At 38.1% G+C, this 18,953-nt stretch overlaps 3 protein-coding genes across 4 annotated transcripts; 2 read left to right on the top strand and 1 right to left on the bottom strand.

Moving 5' to 3' along the window:
* The first annotated feature begins 3,714 nt into the window (after nt 1-3,714).
* LOC145912284 (polyadenylate-binding protein 1-A-like) lies at nt 3,715-7,909 on the top strand. 2 transcript variants are annotated; one of them, XM_082999708.1, is made up of 12 exons: nt 3,715-3,881; nt 4,093-4,294; nt 4,379-4,572; nt 4,649-4,732; nt 4,796-4,960; nt 5,049-5,184; nt 5,261-5,466; nt 5,534-5,743; nt 5,893-6,042; nt 6,469-6,600; nt 6,698-6,881; nt 7,106-7,909. In XM_082999708.1, exons 2-12 carry the CDS (start codon nt 4,099-4,101, stop codon nt 7,384-7,386), a joined length of 1,938 nt encoding a protein of 645 aa, XP_082855834.1. In that variant the 5' UTR covers nt 3,715-3,881; nt 4,093-4,098; the 3' UTR covers nt 7,387-7,909. The 2 variants fall into 2 exon arrangements, with proteins under 2 accessions (XP_082855834.1, XP_082855833.1); XM_082999707.1 differs by having other exon boundaries at nt 6,695-6,881.
* A 143-nt stretch (nt 7,910-8,052) lies between these two features.
* LOC145912285 (cell cycle checkpoint protein RAD1-like) lies at nt 8,053-10,624 on the top strand. The gene is made up of 7 exons (XM_082999709.1): nt 8,053-8,377; nt 8,457-8,555; nt 8,964-9,109; nt 9,296-9,407; nt 9,581-9,703; nt 9,761-9,880; nt 10,114-10,624. Exons 1-7 carry the CDS (start codon nt 8,273-8,275, stop codon nt 10,249-10,251), a joined length of 843 nt encoding a protein of 280 aa, XP_082855835.1. The 5' UTR covers nt 8,053-8,272; the 3' UTR covers nt 10,252-10,624.
* Nucleotides 10,625-10,627: 3 nt separating this feature from the next.
* LOC145912173 (pancreatic secretory granule membrane major glycoprotein GP2-like) lies at nt 10,628-14,341 on the bottom strand. The gene is made up of 8 exons (XM_082999579.1): nt 14,197-14,341; nt 13,759-13,955; nt 13,391-13,539; nt 12,901-13,026; nt 12,539-12,667; nt 11,840-12,002; nt 11,328-11,526; nt 10,628-10,907 (listed from the first exon to the last, which is right to left on the bottom strand). Exons 1-8 carry the CDS (start codon nt 14,339-14,341, stop codon nt 10,708-10,710), a joined length of 1,308 nt encoding a protein of 435 aa, XP_082855705.1. The 3' UTR covers nt 10,628-10,707.
* Between the last annotated feature and the right edge of the window lie 4,612 nt (nt 14,342-18,953).

Genomic DNA, 18,953 nt, shown 5'->3' with positions numbered 1-18,953 from the left:
AAGAGAAGCAGCAGTACTTGCCCGTGTGCAGCACCCCAACATTGTTAAAATTCTTGGATGCACAAACTGGAATAATGAGGTTGCCATTATACTGGAATACATTGATGGTGGAAACCTCAAAAGTTATCTGAGAAGGTATCATGATGTACCATGGGAAAAAAGAATCAACATTGCTGGACATATTGTATCAGCTCTCTCCTATCTTCACAATTATAAGGAAGGAAAAATCTTTTGTCATGGAGATTTAAAACCTGAAAATGTTTTGCTGACAAAGTGTTTGGTTGTAAAACTGGCAGATTTCGGAGCTGTTAATGCCATCAGAGCTTCTAATTTGGAATCCACATCAATGGTCACAGCTCCAACTAAACAATGCACATTGTTGTATGTTGCTCCAGAGTTTTTTAAATTTGGAGAAGCTGACCCATCAATTGATATGTATAGGTAATTACATGTATGCAAATAAATATTTTATTGTTGGTATTCAGCGTTTGTTGTCCTATGTTTAAAAAATATAAGTGATCCTACAAAGTAAATGTATGGTATTTTAACACATTTGATTCCTAGAATAGTCAGGCTGAAAAACGTTACTTATAAATTTTCTGTTTGCATTGTGGTTTAAAAAAATGAAAGGAAAAAGTCAGACTTTATGACTGTTTTTTCCCAATAGTGTTGGAATGATTCTGTATGAAATTATCACCAAAAAGGTGATATTCGAAGGAAGTAAGCCGGGGGTTGACATTTTGATGGTGATAATATGTAATGGGAAACGTCCTGACCTTCAGTTTGCGGATGCTGTTAAGCGACTACTCACTGAAGATGATTTAAAAATTTTCAAGTTGTTGAAAAAAATTATGCAGGAATGTTGGAATCAAAACCCTGACGCTCGTCCAACAGCTGATATGGGTACATTCATATTAAAGTTTAGTGGGCTAATTTGTGGTTTTAGCAAAAACCTAAACCTTGTTTAGACTCTGTGATTTAAACTTATGTGATATTATTGAATGAAAAAAGTTTTACTGGCGATACATTAAGTAGCCTATTTAATGTATTTCTTTCATGTTGCTTTATCTTTAAAACAAAATTTTGTTGGTTTTACCTTCATTTGAGGCAATCAGATGTTTGTTTCAGTGCTTCAGGAGTTGAAATTTGATCCACTTGGAAACAAACACTTGGAGTTCGAGCCGATAAATGAAAAACCTTGTGGAAATCTTACAACACTAACTTCTTTTACCCATCCATTTAGGGTGGCAACGCCGTTTTGTAGTAGTTTTTCAGGTCTGTGCGCCCCTTGGGTTTATTGTAGTTGTCAGCTCCAAAAACAACCACAGATATGCCTACAACATGTTTTGTTGTTTTCGTACAGACGACAAAACATTAAACGCACATACCTTCGTCTTTCTAGTCTTCTAGTTTTTATAGTTTTACAACCAACAAGAGTATACTATGATTTAATTATGATTTTTTTTTCAATAAATAAACATGTAGCTTCCCCTTGATCTTTATTTACCGATGAAGTTGGCCGTAAAAAAAATTTGTCATGCTCTAAATAAACAAACTTTTTGTATCAGGGTGGATCCAGGAGGGGACGAATGGGCCGATCCCTCAGGATATGTTGCAATATTGAATAAAACTCTGCAGTGGCAGACAAAAAGCTTGCATAAACATTGACCTTGGCTCATCTCCAGCGTGCTTTCTCTCGCGCATACATGGCTAGCTATAGCATCTGGATCTGCCACTGAACAGTACTTAAAAATACTCGTGAGGTATATACCTTCTATTATCAAATTGTAAATTTTTCTTTGGTCTTTGTGAAGGAGTTATGGTCGATGTATGACAAATCCATCGGTTTGAAATTTATATTGTGTTTATTTTTATTTGTTGAATGAAATTTGCTATGCTACGCTATTAAATCCGTTACCTTTTACTACTGTAATGCATTAATTAAATATTCTGCACTCGACCTGCTAAAGTTCCTTTACCAGAATACCAATACGGTACGTAGATCGAAACTTTGGGTCTGGGAATAAATAAGAGTGCTTTTGTCAGCAATTTGGCAACAGCTAACGAGCGATGCAAGCGTAGATTTTTATCAAATTCGTGAAGTTTATTATACTAGACAGTACGCCCCCAACTTTTATTTCGTAAATGCCTGCAAACCTTCGATTTTGCGTCACTGTAAACTTCGCTGTGTTTTTCTTTTGCTGCAAATCGTATCGCACTTTTTATAAATAGTTGTTTTGTTTCCATCTTCGCCTCACTTCAAAACTTTTGTCTTGTAAATAACTCTAAGGGTCTCAGAGATATTTAACTGTGTCGCGATGGCTTGAGCGGTTATTGAGTCTCTTCGATTGTCAAACCTGCTTGTACCTCGTTCGATAAAAAAACCATTTTCTGGATATCTTCCCGAATAATTATTGTCATCATAACTGTTACGATTCCATTAAAACGGTACATTGCACTTTCAATGCAACGTTGATAGAATGTCAGCAAATAGAATGGCGAAGACTAGACTGGATTAGACTGAATTTACGGGTAAAAACTGGGCTCTTTAACGCTCTCCATTATGAGAGCTGATTGGTCAATAATGTCACGTGATAACATGAGGCGCTTGAAGTAATATAATAAAAGAACATAGGTGTGATGTGACATAAGCATAGGAGAACATTTTATGTGGTAAACAGGATGTTGAATGAATCACTTTACTTGAGAATATTCGATGGCTAAATCATTTGGGTCACATTATGGGATTATACAGTACATGCGCAAAGCTGCACGCAAAACATTACGCAATTCAAGCACTGGTTTCTGTGACGTATGTTACAGTCTACACTAGATCATGGCTGTATTTTCATTGTGGAGCACGCGTAATATTCCCTTTGGCAAAATGACAGGCTACATCACAGGGCCCTTTAGAGAAAACAATGCTCTGGTTGCGAGGACCTATTTAATGGAGATCACTTGACTTTATCGCAGTGGTACCCAACAATAGAAATCCCTTACTTTTGTGGCAAACAATGATGTTCGTGGGCCCCCATTTGCTATTTATGGCCTACAGTACCCTAGCGCGCCGCATCCCGGCTGCACTCCCGGTTTTTGGCGCCAAGGTTATCAATGTTTTATAACAGCATGTTGGCTATTATAGAAGGTACAATTAAGTGGCCACTTGGTAAAACCACATACCCCCCAATTGAACAGTGTTCTTTTTTTGGTCGGATAACCATTTTAAATTCTGCCTTAAATTTAAACAGATGCCGAAGTTTTACCAAGAAATTATAAGGCCATGAAACCTTTTACGTCTGAGTGGACTCAAGATAAAATAAGTTAAAATAAGACGAGCAAGGTAAAATTAACAAGATTGTTTGCGAATAGTGCGACCTTTTATTTGTAAAATATATAAGTTAGAGATTGTACTGAATTACTTTGCGTCATTTGCTGGGCCCTAATCCAGGGTCGCTCTAAACGGGATTTGAAAATGGCTGATAAACTGAGCGCTACGTTCAGCATCGCTTTTGTATATTATAATTGTTTTTATCGTATTTATTTTGTTTATTGGTTTCAAGATCACAACGTGTAAAACAGGTGTTTTAAAATACTAGAAAATAATTTGATCCAAAAATGCTACAAAGTGGCGCACGCCTGTCCTAATCCAAAGCGTTAGGGCCGGGAAAAGGGCTGCTACGAGGCTAGAATGACGCAATTCCTTTATCTCGAGACCTTCCTCGTGTTAGTGCTCGGGATAAGCTTTGTCCTTACCACTATCATTAGCGTATTACAAAACCTACAAAAAAAATTAAAAATCGTACGAAAACGTACAAAAAAATTGTATTATTCTAAAAATTGTTGTGTATTTTTTCTTGTCGTGAAGAAAAACCACCTCATCGGTAAGTCATAGTTGGTATAAAGTAGTATTTTTGTAGTTGTAGCTAATTTTTCAACTTAATTACGCGAGCTGAATCATTTATTTGTTTTTAATAATGATGTTAAAGATACAAGGTAAAATATTATGTATTACGAACTTAACAACTAATTTTGCTGTGAAGTTTGCTGGCATAATAGTTTGTCACGTTTTTGGATTCTTTACTCACTTGACAGGTCAAAATGAATAACTCCAATGCCACAAGCTATCCTATGGCATCCTTGTATGTTGGTGATTTGCACCAAGATGTCACCGAAGCCATGCTGTATGAAAAGTTTTCTCAAGCTGGCCCAGTTCTGTCAATTCGTGTTTGTCGAGATGTCATCACCCGACGATCTCTGGGTTATGCATATGTCAACTTCCAGCAACCTGCCGATGGTATGAACTCTACTTCTTAATTATTCAAATATTTTTCCTGTCTCCATAATTAATTACAATTTCATATTTTGACATATTTGACAGCTGAACGAGCTCTGGACACCATGAACTATGACCCAATCAAAGGTCGTCCTATTCGCATCATGTGGAGTCAACGTGACCCATCTCTTCGTAAATCTGGCGTTGGCAATATTTTCATCAAGAACTTGGACAAATCTATCGACAACAAGGCTTTGTATGATACATTCTCAGCATTTGGAAACATTCTTTCCTGCAAGGTAAATTTTTACAGAACAAACATCTCTTCAATCAAAGACTTGGTGAATGTTCAACAAATTTTTAAACTTTTCCCAGGTATCTTGTCAGGATGGAGTATCCAAAGGATATGGTTTTGTTCATTTTGAAACTGAAGAAGCAGCTTTGCGTGCTATAGACAAGGTCCTGAATTATTCGAAGTTTCGTGATGTATGAAATGTTGCTTAAATAATTTTATTGTTATAGGTCAATGGCATGTTGCTGAATGAGAAAAAGGTGTTTGTTGGCAAGTTTCTTACTCGCTCTGAACGCAACAAGAAAATGGGGGAGAGAGTCCGTCAATTTACTAACTGCTTTATCAAGAACTTTGGTGACAAAATTGATGATGAAGGCCTCCGAAAAATGTTTGAGGTAATATGATGTCATAGTGCCAGAAGGGAAAAATGTGTGATAATATTTGTCCTTTTAAGTCACAAAAATTTCTTATTTTCAATTTAAGCAATTTGGAACCATAAGAAGTGTTGCTGTCATGAAAGACAATAACGGCAACTCCCGTGGGTTTGGATTTGTGGCCTTTGACAAACATGAGGAGGCACAAGGTGCTGTGGACGGACTCAATGGCACTGAAATGGAAAGTATGTGTAATGCTGTTAGTCTTTTTGTTACTGTAATAAATGGTGTAAGGCTTGAATTTAATGTTTAATGTTTTAGACTCGAATGACACTTTGTATGTTGGACGAGCTCAAAAGAAACAAGAGAGACAAAATGAGCTTCGTAGTCAGTTTGAACAACAAAAACAAGACCGCATTCAACGATTCCAGGGAGTAAACCTTTATGTGAAAAATCTTGATGATAACATAACAGAGGAAGACTTACGTGAGGCTTTCAATCAGTATGGCACAATTACAAGTGCAAAGGTATATATTTAAATATATTTTAATGCAAAGACTCAATATTGTCAGCTGATTCTTTGTCCTTTTGCAGATCATGTATGATTCTGAAGTGTCTCGTGGTTTTGGATTTGTTTGCTTCAGTTCCCCAGAAGAAGCCACAAAGGCTGTGACAGAAATGAATGGTCGAATTGTTGGCTCAAAACCACTTTATGTTGCTTTGGCGCAACGAAGAGAAGACCGTAAAGCCCATCTTACTGCACAATACATGCAAAGAATGACCAGTGGAATGAGTGTTAGAATGGTACATAAAAATTATCTTTAATAACAAAATAAATTTAACCCCCGATTACAACTCAGAAGAATTTTGATTATTCAGAATAAATTCCATACAATGAACTTTGCATGCCTAAATAGACTAGGGCATATGTTAATGTTTTACTCTCTTTGCAGCCCAACCAACTGATGAGTCAATCATTTCAAGCAGCAGCTGGTGCCCCTGGTTACTTTATGCCATTCCAGGGAGCTCAGAGGACGTACATGCCAAGTCATTTGATTAGAGCAACTCCTCGCTGGCAATCACCAAGCCAAGCCGGCTTTCAGGTAAAAACCACATGCCGCATTTACGTGATTATAAACCGCCCTTAAATATTAGCTACACACTATGATTTTGAAAAAATTAAAAAAAAAAATAAGCCACCCTCTATTGTAAGTCACATGTAAATGTTAAAGGCAAACTTAGGTGCCCTGCAACATTAATTGTCAACAAATCTGTCGTTTAAAATTGTCATGTACGCTAATAACTCTGTTTCAAAAAAAATGTACTAGTGAGGCAGAGTGAATTAAAGGTGAATTTTATTGAAACTCAGAGCCGCAGACAAAATATTGGTGCGACATTTAATATTGTTAGCCGCACAAACAATAGGTTAATAAGTTTTATAAGCTGCGACTTACAAGCGAATGTGTACAGTACATAATATCAAAGTTTTTATAGTCCGAACACATTTTCAATATTTACAACACTTCCAGATGGCTGGTGAAATAAGATCTGTTGGTCCGCGTGGCCCATCTGGACCAGCTATTCGTCCAATGACAACACCGATTAATGCACGTAGTGCAATGCATCCATCACAGCATGTTATGCAACCACAAGTAATGCAGGTTTGTGAAAAAGAACATAACAACTTGTAGCAAAATAATCCATGCTGTATAATTTCTTATGTTTTGGTGAGACCCCATTGTTTTATTCATTCAGCAGCCGTTTAAATACACACAAAGTGTGAGGAACCCCAACATGGCAGGATATCCCCAACCTGGCCAAGCTCAAAATCAACAACAACCAGACTCTGGCATGCAGCAAGCTGTGCATGTACAAGGCCAGGAACCACTCACAGCAAGTATGTTGGCTGCTGCTCAACCCCAAGAACAGAAGCAGATGCTTGGTAAGAATTGTTTTTAGTCTGTTAAAAACAGGAAGTGACACAGTTATAGGTTCCTTCCCCAAGTAATTTTCAAATGAAAACACATGTTTGTTCTTACTAGTCTCCAATCACCATCCCACCTTGTTTGGAGCATGTCCTTTTATTGTGTTCCATGTAAAGTATTAGGATAGTCATAAACTGACTGATCTGACATGTTTAATGAACCCCAATTATTGTGGTTTAAGGTGAACGCTTGTATCCGCTTATTGAAAGCAGTCATCCAGACCTGGCTTCAAAGATCACTGGCATGTTGCTTGAAATCGACAACTCTGAGCTTCTGCACATGTTGGAGTCACGTGAGTCTCTCAAGGCAAAGGTTGAAGAGGCAGTGGCTGTTCTCCAAGCTCATCAGCATAAGGTGGCTCAACAAGCTCGCCAAAGTAGACCAGCTCAGTCTGCTGCAGCCCCAGGGTCGCAAGATGTGCCCGCACCAGTTGCCGTGGCTGTAGGTGGAAACCAGGAGTAAATACTTCAGTGTTTTTGTCTTGTCGGTTGTCCAGAATCTTGGTGTTCTCTTTTATCTAATCCCATCTGTTGCTACACCATCACTCAAAATATAAGTCTTGTAATGCTGTAATGTGAAAAAAGATTTTGACCCTTTATCAAGTCATTATATGTTCCGGGGCTTTTAAACCTCTGTCATAAAAAATTTCGAAAAAAAATTGAAAAAATGCTGCAAAAAATGTTATTTACATGTACATGTATTTCGCACACAACCCAGTAATGCAAGATGAGTTGTGCATAAGGTTACATAGTGCATGTGAGTGATTTGTGTTCCAAGTTTTTGCCAACTGATGACCAACCAGTTTTGTACAGAAGGTCAACAGTTTGTGTTGTGTAGTGAAAAAAACAAAAAGAAAATTGAAAAACCCTTGCTCTACAAATTTTCTTTCTCCTTTGGTTTTTCGCTATCAATTGTATTAAGGGAGTTATTTTTGAGTTGGTGTTGTGTTGGTTTTCAAAGCGGTTAATAAACAAGTACACTGATATTTAGCGCAGTTTAAAAGTGGCGCAGAGTTGCGTGATGCTCTCATATTTTCACAAATGGCGTAAATATTTCAGAGAAGTCTTTCCAACTGCCCACATAAACTTTCTGCTTTGATACTACTATTTTTTTTCTGCTTTGAGTTGAGTCACGTGCCTGTCGCACGTGACTTGTCCTAAATGGCGGGAAATAATTGCTTTACTTTTTAGCGAGTCAATTGTCAAAACCCAATTTTGCCTACCACAATAAAGCAATAGTTAAATGGTAAATTGCCGGTTAAGTGGTAGCGTAAACACAGTGTGTTTTAGTCAGCATATGGTGAGCGCGTAGGGCCAATGTCGTGAATCGACGCAGACCAGCTACCGATATGGTGCTCATGACGCAAAGCGACGACGGAAATTTCGCACTGAGCGCGAGCATTGATAACGCTAGAAATGTATCACATATCCTGAAAGCAATACATTTCAAAGATGTGAGTTTCATGAAATGTCTACGTAACCCCTATTGCATTGAACAATTGTTAAACATGAACCGTATTTTGTTCGAACAAGACGGCCACGGTTTTTGCCACCGAGAACGGGTTGAAAGTTACTGTTGAAGATTCGAAATGTATCCAAGCTAACGCATTTATCCAACAGGAAGTTTTTCAGGTAAATTCAATTCGATACATTACTTGGTAATATCTTCTTTGCCCAATGTAGCCTTCATGACTACACGGTGTAGAAATTAAAAATATTGCACTGGATTTTTTTCTTTCATTGTGCGTTGAGCAAAGTTTTCAGTCATACTGATGGATTGCTGAACACTGCCCTTCTGGCAAACTTTATTTTATTGAAGTTTCTCAACGTTTCGGCTGTTATGCAGCAGCCGTCATCAGGAGGTAAGAATGTAAGTCAATACATCGAAACGTCAATAAAATAATGTTTGCCAGAAGGGCAGTATTCAGCAATAAATATGCCTGGCAGCATCAGTAACAATTTATATTTAATGGATGACAGAATACCTCCATATGTAATGTCTAAACTGGTACGTACATGTGTGCTGTATGTTATTTTAAGGAATATGTAATTCATGAGGATTCCATAACATTCCGCATCAACCTTGACATTCTACAAGAATGTTTGAGTATTTTTGGAAGTTCTTCTCCATCCACCACAGCCATGCATATGATGTACAACGGATATGGGACCCCCCTTGTTTTAACGTATGATGCCACATTTATGCAAACATGGCTTATGAATATTTGTAAAAGCTAATGTTTTCATATTCTGCACTTATATGTTTATGGACATTAGTTTTCTTACTTGGCTTACTTTGAAATACTTCTTCAACCACATAATGTTGGCTGATGTTTTTCATGTTGTGTTTTACAACTTGTTTCTGTTAACAGTCTAGAAGAAGATGGAGCAGTTACAGACTGCAGCATTAAAACACAGGAACCTGACCAAACACTTGATTTTGAATTTTCTGCTGCCAATGTTGTTAACAAAGTAATTATGAAGGTATCAAAGTTGTTGTTTTACTATGTGATAACCTGTTTGCCTACAAAAATAATTTTAGCTGCAAAGTTAAGGCAAAAATTATTTGAAGATAATTGTTGCGTCTCTTTAAATAGCTGATATATGTGAAAGTGTTGTTTTTTGCAATAAAAACACCTAAAATATTTTTTTAACAGGCTGAGTGTTTGAAAGAAGCTTTTAATGAGTTGGATGTGACAAGCGAAGTGTTGCAGATCACAATGTCACCAGATGCTCCGCACTTTAGACTAGCCACCTTTGGCCTTCTAGGGCAATCACATGTATGTTTAAAGGTTATTTGTCTTGTAGAAAGGTCTAAAAGTTCTTATGCAATGCAGAATGACATCCCAAAGGATTCAAGCATGGTGGAATATTTTGAATGCGGACAAACCCAGTTAAACCGATACCGCTTAAATTTGCTTAAACCTTCTGTCAAAGCGGTAAACTTGGCAAGCAAGGTAGGATATGATTGAACTCATTAAATGTAGAATAACAGATTTTGTTTACATTTTCATGACAATATTTGTGACACAATTACCTGGTCTTTGTAGCCACTTGGTTTGTAACAAAAAAAGTTTATGACAAAAAGGTCACTACAGTGATATTTTTACCAACTGTCATTCGTAAAATGTTTAGAATTGTTAGTCATTGTGCCACAAAAATGATCGCCCGTTTATATTATTATTGTCAGGTTTGTATTCGAATGGACCATAGGGGATTTCTGTCTCTTCAATACATGATTAAGAATGAGAATGGTCAAGTCTGTTTTGTTGAATATTATTGTTGCCCTGATGAAGAGTTTGAGGAGGAGGATCAGCCTGCATTTTAACAAGGCATCAAACTTTGTGGCAAAAATGTTTTTGTTATTAAACTTCCAACAGAAAAGGCAGGTTTTCAAGTCAGGTGAATTATTTATTTCAAGTTTTGATTTGAAGAATTGTTTTTTTGTATTTATTTCATTATGTCTTGCTTTTTATGGAAATAATGCAACACTTATTGTGAAGGTTTTTACCGTTATGATAAAGTTTCAAATGTTGCCATATATGGTATGCTTACAAAACAACTTTAAAAGCATATTCACAAATAAGTGGGTTTTTGCTGTTCTTGAATGCTTTATAGACTGAAAAATATATCAAACAAAGCATTGTATTATTCGCAAAGTACGCACAATGAAAAGATTTTTCGCACAAACAGCTTCAACGAGTCTCAAAGCAATAAAAGCAACATGGCAATACACGATAGGGTCACAATAATTGTATCAAAAACACAGGGGTGTGCACAAAACTCAACCGGTGGGCATGACAACAGATCGGTGTTCCGAGTATGACGTCACTCTCACCGAAGACCGGTCGACGTCATTCGTCGATGACGTCAGGATTATTTTTTTGTGCGCTTTGGTTCTCCGCACAACGCATATTGCTGAAACCAGTATCAATGCAAGGGTGGCCACCACAAGTACGATGATAATGATGTACACAGCGATACCTGTAAAAGTGTTGTGCGTTTATTAACCTGCTGAACTGGACGGTCGACTTTTCATTGCGCGCAGACGGAGTTTAAAATATCTCTATCAACCGCATTTTCGTAAAGGGCAACTTGCATATACTTGGTAGGCATAGGTACATGTGTTTGTAAAAACAGAGGGCGTGGAGCACCTTCTTTATGGTTTTTAGGCCTGTATGTAGTGAGGAAGTAAGTTAGCTTAAACAAGCGCAGGCTTAAGGATTACTGTCGTATTTGCCCAAAGACTACGCCCGCTTGGATGAAATCGGTTTCGTAATTAACAAGGACTGCATGTTCAGCGCTTCGCACAAACACTGATGGCACTGTAAGTTTATAATGGTCTTACAGCCGTCATCCATAATAAACCTTTCTAATTGTCAGCAATTTGATGTCGTTACTTACGGGGAAGTCCCAGGAGGTAAACTTCATCTTTCTTCACATTCTCGCGACTTTCAACGGTGGTCGTTGGCGTCATAGTCTTACCGACCGTGGGTACGTCGCTTCCGGGTTTCAATGGCCCCAAAGACACCACCACGTTGTCGACATTGAGATCGCGACGTCTTCGGCGGTTTAGCGACGAAAACATGTTCCCGTCGCATGTCTGTGCTCAAAACCATAGCGTAGTGTTTATATGGAAGGTGATTTTATAAATCCATCTAAGCTAAGTGGTTAACCGTTTGTTTTATGTTTACGACATACCAATACCCTACCATAGCGATTCGTAATGGCAACAAAATGAATATTCGTGAAATAAAAGCCCACAAGTGTTTATAAAGATATTTTCTTCGAATTGATTAGCCGTTCCTTCACAAAGGAACATTTGTTTAAATTGTGATGTAAAGAACGTTGTTTACAACTGGAGTAACGATTCAGTACCGAAAACCGACTGTTGTGTAAATGTAATATAACGTTACCTTTGCACAACTTGCTCCGTCGAAGCAAACTTTCAATGAACAGTGAAGATATACGTTGGGGAAATCAACGAAACGAAATACATTTGATTCCCAAGTGGCGTGACGTTCCTCGCCGTTGGATACAACATTAACATCGGCATTGTACGAGATTGGAGACGGACAACTGTAAGATCGAATATCCATTGCAAATGGGGCTCATTATGTACGTGTGTATATATTAAGTCCCTAAAGTACAATTGGATACCGAGCAGTCGTTTGGCCACAGTGCGCTCCACGGTGGTTCGTCTCTGTTGTTTGGTACAAAGTTGGTTATCCAACGGATTGACGTTGACCACAAAGTGGAAATCTGTGTCTGCTGGTTTAAAAGCTGGTCCAGTGCTACAGTCACCAACTGCGCTAATGAGATGTTAGGCCTATAGGTCGAAACATTTTGCACTATATACTGACTTTAGCTCTCAGTCCCGAAAGAATTTTATAATTTTTTTGCGCAGGATCGAAGAAAAACAAACCTCGGCCAAGATAAATTTCTGGTTGTATAGTTTTTCTATAGTTTTTAGCTCAACACCAGAATTCGAACTTGTGTTATCTCGGTCAGGTTTCTACTTAGTACATGGGTCGGGCGCCTTGACCAATGCTGCCCATCACCCTTTTTCTACTTTATATATGGGCTATTGCCAATCGACCGCTGACACAACTTACTGATTTTTTATCAATTCGTATTCACTAAGCTCGTTGCCGCCATCTAGTGCCGCCGGTGTAGCCCAACATCTGGTCACTTGAACTTTGGCCGCACCCGGACCTTGAACAAGTTGGACTCGGACACGAATTCTAAAAATTCAACAATAACCTTGAGCTTTGTGACCAGTTTTTCTTTTTAGGGTTATTTCCATCAAGATTTGTAACAAGAAATTTAGTTTTTTTAATATAACCTTTAGTGTAAATTGACAACGCCATGCCTAATATTGTGACAACACCATTGTAAGACGCGCTGTAACAAAAATGTTTTATTAAATTCAGCGCACACTAAACAAAAAAAAGTGTCAAAACGTATCCGTATCTACCGGTCATCCATTTGAAGCGATGGTGCGTATTCGTATATTGAAGAGTAACTCTCGTCTTTGAACATAAACATGGCGGCTCGGAAAATACCTTCACTTGATTTCTCCCCGATAAACTCAGTTACTGAACTACGAAAAAAACGAATTCATGAAAATTACTCCAGGCAAATACAACGGCCTAAGCTATCAAATATACAATTGAGCTGTGAAAAATACTCAAAAAATATTTTGTTAAAATAAAGGCATACATTTAATAGTATATGAAACACTAAAGCAAAACGGCAACTCAATGGGCTAAATTAAAAACACAAAATTGACGAAAGAAGCGCGAAAAATACATTGAGAAATGCCACACAAGCAAATCATTTAGGTATTATCATATACCCTCGTACAAAAGACAGGTCAAAGAAAACTTAATTCAAATACAAACAAACTTGTGAGCACGTAATTTATAAACTTACAGCACAATAAAAATGTTCAAATAAATTCTGACCTGATCAGAGGAATGAACTGAACCCCAACCAACAACCGAACCGGATACACACATTTCCATGGCAACGTGCGTCTGTACGTCACTTCCGTGCCAGGGACGAGGTCAGTTTTTACCGTCACATTATTCGAGTAAATCACGTGGGTGTCGTTCTGTTAATAGTTTGTTGTGAAAGCGACCAAAAGGTTTAGTTCGTCTATCTATTGGTTTTTAGTTAATCTTTGGCAACCGCTTGGTACAAATAAAGACCTTTATTGCAATTGCTTTTTTATAAGGTCCCTTTTGAAATGTGGGTTTATAACCGATTTCGAATTTAAACCAATTATCTAGGCGATCATACAACCGTGGAATGTACGCTTTATTAAACTTACCACTGTAAAAGTTGTACCGCACGTGGTCAGCTGATGCGCTTCAGTGCACAAGGTCACGTGCGTGCGGTTGGTGTCCTTTGATTGGTCGCATGTTTCTATCAGCGCCACACGTTTAAAATCATCGATTTCCCAGCGATTTTGCAGCCACTTCTTACTCAAGGTAATGCACATTGCATTTGGTAAGCATTGAACGTTTACTGGAAACAAATAAAAAGTTGAACAACATAATATCGCTATTCTGTTGGAAAAATAATAATTTGAAAAAATCTCCTAATTGTTCGGGTCATTTAAGGTTTCGAAAATCCAGGGCATCCCAGAAATGCAACTTCACTTGATGTAAAAAGTAAGTTAAAACTGGGATAAAACATGCTATGTTTATTATCGTTAAGTTATACGAAAAGTAATGATAACGACAATATTTCAATCTTAAGCGCTCACCGATCGAAGGAACGAGCAGTTCTCTTTCATAGTCCCTATACGTAAAGTTGTTATGGCGACCGCCGATAACAACCAATTGGGCGTCACTTGAACGAGGTAATGACGTCATCAGTAGGGAACATACGAATATTGTGAAAAACAGCATGTTGACTACTACGAGTTTACCTGGATATTTCCAAAAAGAAAACAGATTATATTTTGCGTAACATACGGGTGAAATAAATAACCGGATTAAAGAAAAAGGTTTGAGTTTTCAAGCAGTTTAAATTCTTCCGGGTATTCAAAATAAACCAAAACTAAATATGTCTGCAATAATTTGAAACTTTCTGAAGTTACATTATACACACTGAAAAGTCGATTTCGCCTGCTCGGGCGTCATCAGTTTGTGCAAATACGAAAATGCAAGTAAACACAAGCTGTACGGGAACTTGCAATATGGAAATAAATTGGTGGCGCTGGCAGTAATGACAATGCTCAGTAGAGAGATAGATTCTGGCAAAATTATGGAACTTGTCTAAATACGCTTTCCCTGTTAAATCGCATTACGAACGCCAATCTTTAAAAGACTGCAAACCAAGCAACATCTCGAGTTCAAAAACAAATGTATTTTTCGCTACGTTGTTTAAAAACAACTTGTCGGCTTCTAATCCTATTCTTTTCAACACGTGAATATTAAAGCGTGTAAACACCTTCCAGAATCTAGGTCTACTCCCCTGAGCGTAGAGCAAGTAAAACTCAACAGTCGAAAAACTAATTTTGTAAAAACACAGCGCAAGTACAACCTTCTCTGCAGGTGTCTGTTGCCATTTGAAACGCACTCCATCACAACGCACCGTCTGAAATCGGTCTCAATAAATCAAGCCGCCTCTTGCCACACGATACACAATTCCATTCAAAGTCGACGTCGCCACACGTAATAAATGCGGTAAAAACATTTAACGCCCAGTGCGCGCTATTGTCGCAAACCTCGTCGCGATTTCTTGTCAGTTCCACAAAGTGCTCCAGGGCAGAATCGAAGGAACAACACCCTTTAATCTCGGCCGTTTCCCAAAGCAAAGCATTTTTAAAGGATATTCAAACGTGTACGTGTACGTATACTGTATACAGTTTATCAAACGATATTTAAACGGCGATGTATCAATTTGATTGGGTCCAATTGGTTTGAGTTTCAAGCATCTCTCTGTAAACAAAGTGACCAATTACAAAATGACAAAAGCATTATTCTTTCAAATAATACTCAAACAATAAGCCGACATTTTATCATGAATCTGGATAAATTTTGTCGAAAACGCAAAGTTTACCTTTAAAATATTCGCAAGAGTAAGTTGCTGCGCTAACCTAGTTGTGACTTAGCTGTATCTGAAAATCGTACTAAACATTTTTTAAACTTCAAATTCCATTCTTGCTTTAAAACTCAACCAAGACAAATCATTCGTAATCAACGATCCTAAGATTATTTACATGGTCATCGCCAATAGAAACTTACGCGTATTCTGTTTTAATTCCCAATATGATCGTAACTACCATGCTGCGATCCAATGCAACTCAATTAAACCCACAGACGCCACATACAAGAAGATTACCAAAAAAGCCCATTCTCACTGAAGTTCGGTCTTGCTTCCACTTAATGATGAGATAAGTGGTTTAACGAGTCTGGCAAACACCTTACGACATGCGATATTCCAATCTGATAAATATATCTTCTTCCTTGCACCAATACGGAAAACATTCTTTGATCTGAATTTTGCCCAATTCGGAGCCCGGTCAGAAAAACTTGACTGCAGCGCATTTTTCGGTTTTCGCAAACAGCGAAGAAAAATTTAATTTATGTCAAAAACCTGTGTTAGTTTGTTGTTACCAATAGGATGAAACGTTTCATATTCAGTAAAGAGCAATTTGCTTAACCCCAAATCGCAAGTGTATGCAAAATATATTTGGCAGTGTAATGCAAATACAAAAGGAGAGTGTTGCTTGCTTGGATATTTAACTGGCAAGATCGTTATAATCACACCAACGCTGCACTGATGAGACCTGTATTGGATAGAAACATTGCCCCAATCTGCAACACACTGAAAACACTGTCGACTCTATTGCATATATGGGAGGGGAATTCAAACATGCAAAGAAGCTTCACCAAAGGTTTTTGGCACCTCAAGCATCAAAAAAGGTTCAAAATTTACTGATGCTCCACCAAAGGTTTTTGCCAACCAAGTTCAATTAAAAACGAAGTGGACCGACGGGACGCCCACATCGCGACGTTGAACACGAGTTGAAATGTAAACAATTTATCAACAAAGTGCGACGCCCATACCGCCCAAAACTAACGGAAATTTCTTATGACATTAAAAGGGCCAAACATCAGAAAAAGTTAACTTGGCACTAAACGCTTCCACAAAAACTGGGGAGAATCCCCGAAAAATAAACCTAAATACTTTGAATAATCCCGTGATGTCCTTGTCTGTCTTAAAAGTTGAAATAAACACAAGTATAAGCAAATTGAACGTACATTTCGCGGTTGAAATGTTTCCGACTGTTGCGGTTTCTGTATACGACCCACACACTTAATTTGCAATTCACGCCGAGGCTATGGGTTGACGATGTATTATTCATTGATCGACAAAACCACGTGCAAAAGACTAAACCAACAGTAGGGTTTATATTGATACGCCCGTGAAACAATCATGTGAAACTGCACTGCTGCCAAATTACCGGACACGCGAACCGTTGCTATGGAATATCCATTACATCCTAATTTATTCAGATGGTGTTGCATAAACATTTGTGTGGAGGACTGCTCAAAATACCGTTTTTTCTGCGTAGCTTAGTGTTGTAACTGACACTGAACCTGTTTCTGCAGAAAGCGATGGCTTAACTCCAACCGTATATTTGCTGACCGTTGAACAACCATGGAAAAACACTCCTGACTTCGTATCTGTTTTGCGAAATGACCTTTCGCAAAAATTTTCCTAATTTAGCCGCTGTTTAGAAAACTAAAGGGTAGGCAGTCGCCCACCATATTCTGTTTAATTGTCTCGAACAATTGGCGTTCTACTAATTGCTCCTTTTGTGGATGACGTCATAATCGAGAGCCAGACCATTTTAAACGTCATAATTACAGTATTTACCACGTGGAATGCGCTGTTTTCGCGGCACGGTCAGCAGCTGTTTGCAATGGAAACAGTTTTGGTGCGAAATCTTTTGATTTTCCAATGAAGAACGTGAAATTTGGTAAATACTTCTACATGAAATATGTTCGTACAGTGGTTATGCTGCAATTGTTAAAGCATAAAGATTTTCCAATCTTTCGTCAGATAAGAAAAATAAATAAAAAGTTTCCTTATAACAAATGCCAACCACTTGACACACATGATATCCTACCTTGCTTGCATGTTCTTCCTACACGGTTTCACTACATGCTTTCATTCACAAACTGCAACTTTTCATTTACACCTTCGACTTCGTGCTTTTTCGTGCGCAAACATATTTGTCGCCATCAAAGGGGAAACGCGACAGATTAGACGGCTGGGACAGGACGGTTTCTAATTTGAATCGAGTGCCCGAATCAGGTTTACATCGGAAGATGGATAAGAAAGAGGGGCAAATATTTTTGTTTTGTATGACCACTGCTAAATTCTGAAATGATTTAAAATTACATCAAAAGTTTCGGTAATGCCTGAAAATCGTGGGTTTTCAAATGAACATGAATCTATTAAACATTTTGTTATTGGTTATGTGCCTTCAACGTACGTAACATGCATCAGAAAGCTTTGTGGAATGGTAATTTTGGAATTGACATAGTCAATACAACACGTTTAGTTTATCAGATATACGCAAATGGCTGTGGATTGCAAACATCGTCAACTGCACGGGTTCCTAAACGAACACCGCGAAAAAAGAAATGCATTGCTATGGTCTTGCCGCAACAAAACTGTACATATTCACCAAATGTAGGCTATGTTTTTGTCGTGCTCGGTTTGATAAATAATTAAAACAAACGCAGCAGATTGTCGGCTCTCGCGCGACATCATCGATTTCAGTTTGGTGGAACCAAGTTGTGGGATTTATATGTGGTACGATTTCTATGTTCGATTATGTGTCAAATGTGAGATGTTTCTTTTTGCATCAAACCCATTGTTAACTAACATTGCACTTTGCTTTGCTATATTTTTTCCTTATACATTCCTTGTTAGCTGACCATTGTACTTATTGGCTAACACGTCGAAAAATCTCCAGTCGTAGGTGCAACGGTTTTGTTGCCTACGTTGATGCTTGAACCCACGTTTTACTATGCATGTAAACCAGGTTTTCTACTTAGAATATGGATGAGTTTTTTTTTCTTTTTTGACCACACCGAGATTTGTACCCAGGACATCATGGACACGAATTCCGATCAGGTTTTCTTCTGGGTATATGGGTCTGGGTATATGGTGGACAAATGCTAGCGCCACACTGTGTACAAAGCTCGGCGACCGAGTAAATATGCAGTGTTAAGTTCACAAACTCGATTCCTACTTTCACCTGACGGCACTGTTCATTTTAGCCTGTGCTTGGTGGCAGTGTTTCCACGTTGGTCGGGTTCAGGCGGGTTAAACCTGTATAGTCACCATTTGGCAAGATATTTATATGTCACAACAAAGCTGGACTGCTGAGATTTATCAACTTAAAACATTGGCTTTGTCTGCAGCTCACCAGTGTTTATCATGGTAAGATGTATTTGAAACCGTACAAATGGATAATGCATTGGTGTTATGGTTGCT

This window comes from Ascidia mentula, chromosome 8 (assembly GCF_947561715.1).
Source record: "Ascidia mentula chromosome 8, kaAscMent1.1, whole genome shotgun sequence".
Taxonomy (NCBI): Eukaryota; Metazoa; Chordata; class Ascidiacea; order Phlebobranchia; family Ascidiidae; genus Ascidia; species Ascidia mentula.
This window is presented reverse-complemented; position numbering and strand designations above follow the sequence as displayed.